This window comes from Sorghum bicolor, chromosome 5, assembly GCF_000003195.3.
Source record: "Sorghum bicolor cultivar BTx623 chromosome 5, Sorghum_bicolor_NCBIv3, whole genome shotgun sequence".
Classification (NCBI taxonomy): Eukaryota; Viridiplantae; Streptophyta; class Magnoliopsida; order Poales; family Poaceae; genus Sorghum; species Sorghum bicolor.
This window is the reverse complement of record NC_012874.2, coordinates 53,833,741-53,847,050: the sequence shown is the minus strand read 5'-3', so window position 1 is coordinate 53,847,050 and position 13,310 is coordinate 53,833,741. Positions and strand designations below refer to the sequence as shown.

The 13,310-nt window shown below is 42.5% G+C and overlaps 1 protein-coding gene across 1 annotated transcript; it reads left to right on the top strand.

Moving 5' to 3' along the window:
- Nucleotides 541-5,557, top strand: LOC8083105 (DELLA protein GAI). The gene is made up of 3 exons (XM_002450738.2): nucleotides 541-1,725; nucleotides 3,942-4,738; nucleotides 4,917-5,557. Exons 1-3 carry the CDS (start codon nucleotides 541-543, stop codon nucleotides 5,278-5,280), a joined length of 2,346 nt encoding a protein of 781 aa, XP_002450783.1. The 3' UTR covers nucleotides 5,281-5,557.

Below are 13,310 nucleotides of genomic sequence, written 5' to 3'. Positions count from 1 at the left end.
GATGCCCTAGCAGGGTTTCCTCCCAAGTGAGTCCCTTGTCCCTTGTACCTTGGAACACCTGGTTTCTTGTGAGACCTGCTTTATCGTTTTGTTGGCAGGTGCCTTCGACCAATAGACAATAACCAACAGTAGTAAAGTACAAAGGGAATTGGCAGACACATTACCTCAGCAACCAACCAAAACTCTATTTTGACATTGTGCACAGGCCAAGGCAATGCCTCCAAGAAGGTCTATTCATGGCACACTCCTTCTGCCTCCCTTTATCCCTCCCTCAACACCTGCAACCAAGCTGGAAGGATTATAGAGGAGCCAAACACGCTTCAAACCTTCTTCCCACACGCTTTCTCCCTTCTCTCACAAACCTGGGTTCAATTCACAGAAATTTGTAGATAGCTTTATCAATGCCAACCTGAGCACGCACTGCTAGCTGTTGTCCATTGTTATTCATCCAGCTTACAGAGTGTTTCTTGTTATATGCATCCTTACTCTCCTGTGGGTGGGGAGGGGTGATCATTAGGTTGTTCTCTCATGTGTTCAAGCATGGGGACGACGATGCTCAACTGCGTCGACACAAGCTCATCCGGCGCAAAACTACAGCAGCAACAAGCTCCTACATCTCCCACTGCCTCCGTGTCGGAGTCAAACATCGTCGTGCCATCATCGGCCGATATTGATGCCAACGATGCCCTAGCCAGCCTACAAGCCCTCCGGTTCGACGGCGACATCGACGCCGAGATCCAGTCGCCAGACATTGCCATGTGGGAGTCGCTCTTCGCCGAGCAAATGGGCGCCTCAGGGGGTGACTTCCTGATGTTCTCTCCCAGGAGAGACTTCATGGCCACCGGAAGCCCTAAGAGGGACTTCATGGTCTCCTCTCCCAAGAGAGACTACATGATGTCTTCCCCAAAGAGGGACTACATGATGTCTTCACCGAGGAGGGACTTCATGGCGTCATCCCCCAAGAGGGAGTACATGGTGTCCTCACCGAGGAGAGACTCTTCCCCAAGGCGATCACCCTTCTCGGCCAACCTCTTCAGCACCGGCGGCGGCGGCGGCGGCCACCAGCAGGGCTACGCGCATGGACTGGATCATCAGGGAAGTAGCGCCGGCGCCCAGGCGCTGTACGGTGGCCTGCTTGTTGCTAACAACCATGGCAAGGGAAAGTCGCAGAGCCCGCTGCACAAGGTGTACATCAACAACAACGCCCAGAGCAACAGCGGCAAGCAGAGCACCGCCGGCCCGTCGTCTCTGTCGTGCTCGTCGTCCTACGGCCATGGTGAGAACGACCTGTCCCTGCCGTCCATGGAACCCTCCTTCCTGGACGACTACAAGTACAAGGAGGGAGGTTACCTAGGGTACCAGCAGATGCTTGTTGGGAAGCAGGCAGCGGACGGCGGACTAATAGAGAACGGTCGTCGGAGCTCCGCCACGGTGGCTCCTCCTTCGTCTTCCGGCCAGCTGCCGACGCTGTCGGAGTGCCTGGCCATGCCGGAGCCGCCGGCTTACGTAGGCGCGGAGGAGGCGGTCGCAGCGGCAGCCGCCGCCGGGCTCCAGATGGGGCTCGGCTTGCCGTCTGACTTGTACTACGCAGGACAGTTCGGAGGTGGCGATGGCTTGATGACGACGTTGCAGCACCAGATGGCCAAGTCTGATCAGTGGGCAGCTGCAGCAGACTCATCCCTGCACAGCATGCTGGGTTCAGTCATCCAGGCAGAGGCCGAACAGGTAATTAATCTATATTTATTTACCATCTAACGAACGATATATAAATAACCTTCGTTCAACTTAAGTTGGTTCTTCTTCTTCTTCTTCAGATTTGCAAAAACCTTCGTCAAAATTTTTGACATTTTTTTCCTTCGTCAAAATTAACAAAAGCAAAGGACGTACTATATATATGGGGTCGTGGATACAACAAGGCAAAGAAGCGTTTGAACTGCTTATATTAGCCTACGTACTCCACGCCCATCACATCGCTTGGCCTATAGGACGTCCGATCCATTACCGGATTATCATGATGCTGCCCTGCCCTCTCCCAGAAAAGAGGACCTTCAATTCATGGCTTGGCGCCTTCCACGGGGCAGCAGCGTGTTGAAAGTTTGCTGAAAAATTTGACATAATTTCAAACATATATATATAGGCATGTTCCTTCATAGTTTCGTATTATGTATAGGTTTGTAGCTAGATGCATGAGAGGTAAAGAGCTTTCCTGGATTAGCCAAATGGTCACAGTCCCATGCATGCATGCAAACGGTTGCTGCTAGTAGAGGAAAAGATCGATGCATGCATCCATATATACGCGTTTATTTGTGTGACAGACGAAGAAGCAGGGGTAGTTTAGTTCGATCGGTCACCGGGTACGTACGATTGCTGTTTTGTCGTAGGCGTTAACCAGCATGCATGCCAAAGTAAAAGTGGCCTTAGCTTGATGCTTCTAGCTAGTTGGCATCTGCGTAGATACCTCTGCGCGCGAGAGGATTTTGTTTTTGGAGCCACACACGTCTAGCTAGATGCTTTAGGATATTTTGAGATCATCGATACTATCGGAACGTGCGTACGTGACAACAGTGCAGTCCAAAACCACCGCGTGGTTGCTTCTCATGAACACGTGTCGTTTACGCACAAGAATTCTGTTGGACTTTACGATCAGGAGTACAATTTTTAGGAGTTATGTTTTGAGATCCAGATTATTTTTGGCGATGGGCATAGTTATTTTGTGATTTCCTGTGATGTTCTGCTTATGAAGGTGTTTATTCTTGTTTTTCTTGCTAATGATGGTTTTTTTAGATCCGAAGTGATTGTTTGGTTTGGGTCCTGTTTGATTGCACTTCTAGAGCCACTCCCATAGCAGCTCCACGGCTTCGCCTACCAAAGGGGATAGAATGCGACGGTTTCGTTTTGATCCTTCCACAATCACGCTCTCTGGAGAAGAAATCTTGCAAGGGAGCTCAAAAGACTAACTTCATCCGAGCAAGTGGGCCCTTCCGAACTACTCTTTAGCTAGTGTGTGAGGAGTAGCGGGCGGTGCAGAGTAGAGCGTGGGGTTGGAGTAACGGCATATTAGAGAGTTGGAGGTGGATTCATAATAATCTTGTACTTCCTCCGTCCACGAAAGAGTCAATTTCTAGAGTTGTCCTAAGTCAAACTTTTTAAACTTTAACCAAATTTCTAGAAAAAAATGCTAAAATTTATAGTATCAAATTAGTATTATTAGATTCATCATAGAATATATTTTCATATAATGTGCATTTTATATTATAGATGTTGTTACTCTTTTCTATAAAGTTAATCAAACTTTAAAAAGTTTGACTGGCACGGATCCTAGGAAATCATTCTTTCGTGGACGGAGGGAGTATTCTTGTTGGTCACGGTACAGCAGAGCCTCGACGCTAAGTGTCTAAGCGGAGAATGGAGTCCGACAAGACGAGAGGAGAGGATAAATAGTGGGGGTAGCGTTAGGGCACTCACAATGTAGACTTTACCATAGAGTCTAAAGTTATTTATTACCTCGAACAATGTGGACTTAGAGTCTAAATAAGACTTGGAGTCTTATTTTTTCTACCTCTTTCTTCAATAAATATACTGTCACATCAGCAAATGGGGGTAGGGCCTTGTTTAGTTCAACCCGAAATCCAAAGAGTTTTCAAGATTCCACGTCACATCGAATCTTGCGGCACATGCATGAAGCATTAAATATAGACGAAAACAAAAAGTAATTACACAGTTTGTCTGTAAATCACGAGACGAATCTTTTGATCCTAGTTAGTTTATAATTAGACAATATTTATCAAATAAAAACGAAAGTGCTACAGTAGCGAAATCCGAAATTTTTTCCGAACTAAACAAGGCCTAGGTATGGAGGTGAGAGGTAGGTATGGAGGTGGTGTGGATTCTCGAGAAAATGGGGGTGTGTTAATAACTCCATTCACTAATGACGCATGCAGGAACAGGACAGCGGTCTTCAGCTGGTGCACCTGCTCCTGGCGTGCGCCGACTTCGTCTCCAAGGGGGACCAGCCATCGGCACTGCGCCACCTGCACCTCCTCCGCCGCGTCGCCTCCCCGCTGGGCGACTCCATGCAGCGCGTGGCCTCCTACTTCGCCGACGCCCTCGCCGCCCGCCTCACCCTCTCCTCCAACCCGTCCTCCTGCTCCTCGTCGGGCGGCGTCGCCACGCCGCGCGGCGGCGCGGGTGCCGGCGTCGCGCCCTACACGTTCCCTCCGTCGCCGGACACGCTCAAGATCTACCAGATCCTGTACCAGGCCTGCCCCTACGTCAAGTTCGCGCACTTCACCGCCAACCAGGCCATCTTCGAGGCGTTCCACGGCGAGGACCGCGTCCACGTCGTCGACCTCGACATCCTGCAGGGCTACCAGTGGCCGGCGTTCCTGCAGGCGCTGGCGGCGCGCCCCGGCGGCCCGCCGACCCTGCGTCTCACCGGCGTCGGGCACCCCTCGGCAGCCGTCAGGGAGACCGGTCGCCACCTCGCCTCCCTCGCCGCGTCGCTGCGCGTGCCGTTCGAGTTCCACGCCGCCGTCGCCGACAGGCTCGAGCGCCTGCGCCCCGGCGCGCTCCAGCGCCGCGTCGGCGAGGCGCTCGCTGTCAACGCTGTCAACAGGCTCCACCGCGTCCCCGGCGTCCACCTCGGCCCGCTTCTCTCCATGATCCGCGACCAGGCGCCCAAGATCATGACGCTCGTCGAGCAGGAGGCCGGCCACAACGGCCCCTACTTCCTGGGCAGGTAAGTGTCTGATATATAGGAAATCGTACATACGTTTGATCTTGCCAAGATGATGATGTTGTTGTTGTTGGCGGTGAAAATGGTCAAAATCGTTCGAATTTGCATCGATGAATTCATCACTAATTAACCAGAGGAAGTACTAACAATTGTGTTGCAATCGTGGTTGTATTGCATGAAGGTTTTTAGAGGCGCTGCACTACTACTCGGCGATCTTCGACTCGCTGGACGCGACGTTCCCGGCGGACTCGGCGCCGCGGATGAAAGTGGAGCAGTGCCTGCTGGCGCCGGAGATCAGGAACGTGGTGGCGTGCGAGGGCGCGGAGCGGGTGGCGCGGCACGAGCGGCTGGACCGGTGGAGGCGCCTCATGGAAGGCCGGGGCTTCGAGCCCGTGCCGCTCAGCCCGGCCGCCGTTGGACAGAGCCAGGTCCTGCTCGGCCTCTACGGCGCCGGCGACGGGTACCGGCTCACCGAGGACAAAGGATGCCTCCTCCTCGGGTGGCAGGATCGCGCCATCATCGCCGCCTCCGCGTGGCGGTGCTAATCAGTTATTCAGTTGGTTGCATGGATGGATGCATGCATGTGTGGTTATATTTGGTTTCTTAATTACGTAGCTTCCTGTATGATTGTGCAATTTGTCATGTGAAAAAAAACGAGATAAATATATAATATATACTCGATCTGATGGTGAGGAGCAACATATTAAAAATATATGTTGTTGAGCCACTGATGATGAGATTAAGTTTGATTTACAAATATGTATGCCTAATACAAAAGGCAAGGGAGATGGTGGATTGAGCTGCACTAGTTCATCTACCTATGCTCGCATGCATGGGTTAGAGTAGAAAACAGAAACATTAGATGTCCGTGTATAATACGTATAAGTTGTTTCTTAGTTCATTTTCTACCGCTTGTGTAAAATTTATTGGTTATGATTTTAAGAATTTTTCTACAGATTTTTTAACCTCGGATTAAGTTATAACTTTTGTGCTTATTGTCTTTTTGTTCAGATTCTCCATTTGTATTGTATTCTATTCTATTAAAACTACAGATTTTTTTATTACTATGAAGGCATAAAGACTTATGTAATCCTACACCATAGAGCTCAAGATTTCCAGAAGAGTTTAAAGTGAGAGGTAGCAAGGGCCAATAATGATACTAACCTCAAGAGAATATTAATATTCAAGCCTAATAATCTTCTTCAGAGAAGGTTTATTTCGGGGGGCATTGCAAGAGCTGCCTTAATCGGAAAATGACACTGTGGTAGTGAACTTATTTGTCTACACAACATCCTCCACCATTCAAGATGTTAATTTTTTTCATATCGACTAAACATAAGAAAACGCTTGCAGGTATCAGTATACATATTTATATGTCTATGTTTTAGTTAAATGTATAAATTTAACAAGAGTACAATTTCATAAATCATTATCATGGATTTTAATGTAATATAAATTATTTGTTAGTGTAATTGGTATATGAGTTGTTAAAGAACATTTCCACTCACCCCGTTTCAAATTGTATGTCGATTTAATTTTGTTCTAAGCTGAATTTTCTAGTTTTAACCAAATTTATAGAAAAATACACAAATATATGTAACATCAAATTGGATTACCATAAAATACATTTTGATAGTACATTTATTTGATAGTATAAATATTAATATGTTTTTCAATAAAATTTGTCAAAGCAAGGCATGTCTGACTTAGGACAAAACTATAACAACTTAAAGTTTCAAATAAAGGGAGTAAAACATAAAATATATACTTATTGCTTATGTATACATGTATACTTAATCAACATAATGGCACAACATGTATGTTTACTTTATGTTATTTTTATATATTAATTTTATTATAGAGGACATTTTAGAAATATATATATGTAATTTATCATTATTTATATGCTTTAAACAATATCTATACAGTAACAAACATCTATATGTCGTTGTATCTCTAAATCAATTTATTATAAACTAGCAAAACATGCCCGTGCGTTGCAACGGAACAAATAAGCTATGAAAAGATATGTATACTGATAGATTTTTTATAATTTATTTTATGTAAATTAATATTGATAATAATATAACAGTGCTCTATTAAATCCATATCAAATTAAAATAAAATTAGATTTTTACCATTGAAAGAACCAAAGTTTAGTAAAATAGCATAAAAATTCAACTTTAGAAATTTTGCATCAAAAATATCTGTCCCATGTTGCCTTGTACCATTTTTGTTAAATTGACATTAACTTGAATGTTGCCTGCTATGTAACCACCACTGCCTCGGTAATGGTGGCACAAACGATAGATGTTCCCACGAAATCCCTCAAAGCATGAACCCAATGGGCCTTCGTCTGGCGTAGTTAGGCACTCTATTATCATTGAACGTATGTTGTTTTTTAACTTATATGAGCGTAGGTTGTAAGCATAGGTCACATATGGATTACGCATCATTGTTGGACAAGTGTTGTTCTAACTTGGGCATAAGTTCAAATCACGAACATGGCAGAGAGAAGTGCATGGGTTTTATGATAAGTAAAAAAGGATACTCAGAAAAATCCTTTTGCTCTTTAATATCAAGTATGTAGATGCAGAATATAAATATTGATTAGATTGGATAACAAATTGCTTCAAACTTCAGTTTACGATTATATAGTCTGACTACTGATTTATCCAAGCTATAATAAAAAATAAAATTTATTCATAATAAAACTATATAAAAAATCTAGTGATAAGAATATTTTATTAATTAATGGGATAGAAGATGTAAGGATTCAAAGATTAATAATGTTATATTTTATTATTGAAGATAATCAGAAAACAATATAGAAAAAATTCATGAAAAAGACTTGGAAGAAACAGACTCAAAATACTTCTTCAAATAAATGAGAAAAGAAAACAAGAGAAAAGTTGAATGGGAACCAGAAATAAATACCGAACAAAAAAAGAGAGAAACGAAAAGAGCGGGGAAATCAAAGTGAAGAAACAATGAACAAAAGAGTAGTTGTAGTTGAAATAGAAAAGAAAAAAACTGTTAACGGACATGGGAAAAACAGGGCACATAAAAATTTCATCGTAGGTTCCCCTAAAAAAAATTCATTGTAGATTTCACAGTATTGAAAAGTTGGACGAAAAATTTTTATTGATAGAAATTTTAGTTCTTTGGTATTTGGTAATATATATATATATATATATATATATATATATATATATATATATATATATAGAAATTCCTTTCTACACGTATGTGTAGTTACTCTCATCTTTAATAAACTACATTGTGTATGTATTCATACTTGTTTATCAGTTTGGGTATGCTTATATACTCATATTAAGATACTAGATCTTACCATGCGAAAATTTTTCAACAAAAATATATTTAAAATATATTACTAAAATATCACTACTATATTATATACAATAAGTATAACTATATACTCTATGTATGTATGCATACTGAACATACATATCACTCTAGATGGTCTAGTATGATCATATACTTTGTCTATATACATTTCGTCTGGCCATATACACCTTAAATCTAGAGATATATATATATGAGAGTAACTACACGCGCGTGTAAAAAAAACGTTATATATATATATATATATATATATATGGTAAATTTTTCCTACTCCCTAGAAGTAATTACTCCCTTATTCCATCCTGGCTTGTCCCGCACTACTGCTCGTAGCGGAACACAAACGACTAAACCCAATAAAGCACGTATACAATATATATAGCGCATACTATTAGTCATCCACCGAGTAAATGATTTTTTTAATCATTTAATAATTATTCTTGCTAGATGAGATACGTACGACTTCCATTCAAAATCATATCTATTCGACTATTCCGCGATTCATTATCCTTCGTTCTCATCTAGCTAGACGGGTTGAGCAGACACTGCCGCACGGCAAGGATGCACGGCGACGCGCCGACGCCGGTGGTCTATGGAGCGGAAGCAGGTTGCCGCCGACTAGGTTGCACGCGTCTCTCCATCGGACGACGCTGCGATCAAGATCCTCCAGGCATCTAGGCCATCCTTCCACCGTCTCGAGCGGACGCCTATCTTACTTCTCCGGCCGGCGGTAGGGTGTCTCTGTCTCGTCCTTGATCATCCCCCTAGACCGGATCGGAACAGAAATCCAGAGATTTAGCCGGACCTGCAATAATCTATTTTTTTTCTCGGTATGTCTCCTTGAACAGATTTCCCATTTTCTGTAATATAGATTCTTGAGTCCTCGTATCCAAAGCTTTTATGCGGTGAATACGACACAATGGATTTAGATTTCAGATTTCAGATCGGATCAAACATTATAGCGCTCCATCTAATTAAGTCGACGAGACATACTACCATACATGTATCTACACATACTATATTTGTCTTACTGTATATGGACATACTATCTAATAAAAAAAAGTATGAACACATACTACCATACATATATATATGGACATACTACCGTACATGTATCCACACATACTATACTTGTCTTCTAGTGTATATGGACATACTTACCCTCTAAGAAAAAAAGTATGAACGCAAGTATGACTTTCGATCTACAGTCCTGGAGCTGCAAGTGTAACACCTAAAAATTTGCTTGTTTTTAAATAGTTGAATTTGATTTTTTTGAGTCAATTTTGTGAGCATTAAAATATAGGAAAAATATATAAATTTTGGAAAGTTAAAATTTAATATAAGGTTAGAAACATTTTGATGCATACATGCTGCAACATTTTTTTTGTGATGTGTGAATTTAAGCAAAAAGAAATTTGTTCAAAATTCGAATTATAAAAGCATTTGAAAATTGGTTCAAAAAAATAAGAAAAGAAACCCTGTTCCCCTCCTTCTCGGCCTGCTAGCCCAGCCCACCCCGCGCCTTCCCCTTTCTCCTCTTGGGCCAAGGCCCATCCGGCTGCCCCCTCCTTTCCTCCCTTCTCCCTCTGACGCGTGGGGCCTGCACGTCAGCTTCATCCCCCACCTCTCCAACCGCTCCCTCCCCACTCTCTTCACTCAGCGCAACCGCCCGAGCCGCCCCGCTCCCACGATTTCCTTCCCCCCGTGCCTCGCTCTGTTTTGTGCCGCGCCCGAGCACGTGCGGCTGCCCCGCATCCCTCTCTCCCCATCCTCGCGACGCAAGAGCCCCCGAAGCCTTTGCTTGCCGCCGAATTCGGATCTCCCTCGACCGAAGCATCCCGCCGCCGTGGACCAAGCTCCACATTGCCCTGGAACCGCCAAGGCTTGGACGTCGGGTTTCCCTTCGTGGTAGCGAACACCCTCGAGCCTTTGTCCCTCATTTTCATGCTCTCTTTTGCTCACCCCGTGACGTCGAACTTGTGTAGAAGTTCACCGCCCGCCAATCACGACGCCGGCCATCCTCGGGTCTTCTTTACCGCGATTTCGTGCCCTAGGTGAGTTCGTCTCGATCTCCTCTTGCTTAACATGCTCTCGGATTTGATTTTGGTGCACCCTAGCGCTAGAAACGTGAACTCCGGCGAGGTTTGGGCCGACTCCGGCCATGGCGCTGCCATGGGTGCTCAGGCTGGTGCCCTTCACCCCCTCCCAAACCCTCTCAGCCGTTTGATTTGAGATCAACGATTGGGATTAGAACTTACCCCTTCGGGGTAAAAGTTGTTAAAGAGCCCCTAGAATTTTTAGGAATCAAACCCGCAGTCTTTTACGCCTTTGGAAAATACGTTTTGCTGATTTGAAAACGTAAACGGTCTCGGATCATTTCAAAATATGTTTTCAGTATTTACAAGTTTGCCACTAATTTTGTTTTAGTCATAAAATGTTCGTTTCAACTCCGATTTGACCCGTTTAAATTACGTTAGATTCGTATTTAAATTCTCTACGTGTTAGACGCACTACTACTGCAGTTTGAAACATTTTAATTTCGTGATCCTATTTAATTAATTACTTTTCTATAGGAAAATCTTAGAAAATTCATATCTTCTCCGTTTAAGCTCCGATTCGATCCATTCAAGTTGCGTTAGTTTCATAATTTCATAAGCTTCGCGTTGGTACCACTGTTGTTTAGGTTTACCACTGTTAGATTTCCTAGTTAATTACAAATCTGTAGATAGCCCTTGTAGTCCTGTTTAATGAGTAGATTTTGCGTCGTAACTCCGTTTTCCGTGAATTTCTCGTTGACGTGATCGTAGCAGCGTATAGATGATTTTGGAAAACCTTTATTTAAATTTATTTACTGCTGGTGTACTGTTCTAATTGTAATCTTGTTTGTTTCGTGTATGTCTGTCTCCGATTGTTTGTATGTTGATGATCGATGATCGAGATTAGACAGTGGGCATTACTTCGGTGATCAAGATCACAGCCTTGGAAGAAAGTAAGACTAGCAGGACCAGCAGGAACAACTGGATCAAGGTAAGTATAGCATTTGGGTTTTAATTCTATGACTATGATCTTGTGACTAGATTAATATAAAGCAACAAATGATAATAATGACTTTTTAGGAACTTGAGGATTTATTCGTAAGTGATAACCGGGATGAAAGTGCAACCATTAGGGCTATGATGGCTCTGGCTTTAGTCAAGTATGAGTAATTTTTCTAGCTGGTTAGAGGTTACCCGTGTGGCGCAAATGGGGGATAGCAGACCGTGGATCCCCTGCGGGGTAGAATCACACAGACTGACTAACGAAACCAAGCGGCTCTAACTTGTTAGACGAACCTTTGAAAGACTTTATAGTGATCCCTGCCGACCTACCTTGGTAGTGGGTTACGAGGCTGATCACCTCAGGCGAAAGGGTAAATCATGACTCATGGGTAAAGATGTACAACCTCTGCAGAGTGTTAAAAACTGGTATACTAGCCGTGCTCACAGTCACGAGCGGCCTTGGGGATTCTTACATTAAGGGTGATGAATCTTGTTGTGTTAAGAAACTCATTGTTTATTGTTTATTGCTCTATATTATTTATGTCACATTGATCATGAGACCGTGGGATCTATACTATCTAGTTGCTATACTTGCGGAGTTCGTCTTGAACTCACTCTTGCTATCTCCCTCACAACTCAGGAGAAGTTTTGGGCTTGTGATCAACCAGTCAGTTGGATCCTGTAGAGTGAAGTTAACACCCGAAGTTTGGAGTCATCTTCCGTGGTTTGCTGCCTAAGGTTGTTTCTGATTTATTAAGTACGTTATATATTTTATGCGTTGTCATTTGATATTACCCCTTATTTGTAGCTATATGTGAGGTTTGTCTTCTAAAACTTATATATGATGCATATCTGATTTTGTTGTTACAGCAAGTATGTAGACATACTAACGTGCATACGTATATAACAAACCCAGCGTGAATCTGATCCGGTGTTCACGGTTAAATGGGTCACTTTCTCAGCCCGTTAAGCATCGTCTACCTTGCAGAAGCTCCACACAGTATGTACACTACAGGAACTAGAATTGCCTTGGCGGCTCTGAATTTCCTTGGGGGCCAAAATCAAACCGCCAAGAAAATAACAATATCTTTAGCGGTGCTACTCCACACTCAAGAAAACATGTATTCCTTGAAGGTTTAAGTAAACTGCCAAGGAATATGGGTGTTTCCTTGGCAGTTTCCAATCACCTCCAAGAAAATTACTCATTTCCTTGAGTGTAAGTGAGAACAGTCAAGGAAACTACTATTTTTTTGAGTGTTTTTCTTAACCGCCAAGAAAAATACCTATTTTCTTGGGTGTTATTTTAAGTCGTCAAGTAAATTATCCTTTTCTTGGGGGTTGTTGAGTTTTCTTGGAGGTTGACAGCCAAGGAAATGCTTACAAGTATTTTGGTGCCTTCGACTGAAAAAAAAATAATATCTTAAACATGTCTGAAAATCCTAAAATTTTACAGGAGATCATAATATGGTTGTATTATCTTGCTATAAAATTTTCAAATTATATTAACAAAGTTGACTATACATTATTCACAAATGGATAAATCTCTCATATGGTTACATAACTATGTGAGAGATGTCATACAGCAAGTTACATAACTTGGCTACAAGTACCATTTGTTTAAATCATTGATTTTTTATGCAAATATATACACAAAAACATGTTATCATACAAGTTTGCAGAATTCTTTAGCCAAGTTTAGATATTATTATAATTATCTTCTGGTAATTTGGAGATAGAACTATGAACTATTCCTAGCAAACAAATGATTTTTTTGTCGAACTCCAAGATATGGAGCCAGAGTAAAATGTATGAGGAAAATATATTGCTATGATTTTTTAATCTTTATAGATGTATGGATAACTCAATTTACAATTACTAAATAAACACATATAAATCCATTTAAAAGATAGAAAAATAGAAAACCTATTAAAAATTATTAAAACTCTTCCACAACAACTTATATACAGTATATAACATTTGGAAATATATTAGGGTATAATTGACAGTCTCACAATATTCAACCTAAAAATGAAGCCCATAAAAATGAAGCCCATGTCTGAATGCAGCCCACCTCAACCCAACTTAAAGTATGTTTCGATCATCACCGTTGGATCAAACTTAGATGGCTAGATATGCCAGGCCGATTACAAACCCTAGTTCTGAGCCCTCAACTC

Bases quoted from the DNA above. Each gene is read 5' to 3' on its own strand.
- LOC8083105 (XM_002450738.2), top strand. From the start codon at position 541: ATGGGGACGACGATGCTCAACTGCGTCGACACAAGCTCATCCGGCGCA. The intron at 1,726-3,941 runs GTAATTAATCTA...TGACGCATGCAG, and splicing joins TCCAGGCAGAGGCCGAACAG to GAACAGGACAGCGGTCTTCA. The intron at 4,739-4,916 runs GTAAGTGTCTGA...TATTGCATGAAG, and splicing joins GGCCCCTACTTCCTGGGCAG to GTTTTTAGAGGCGCTGCACT.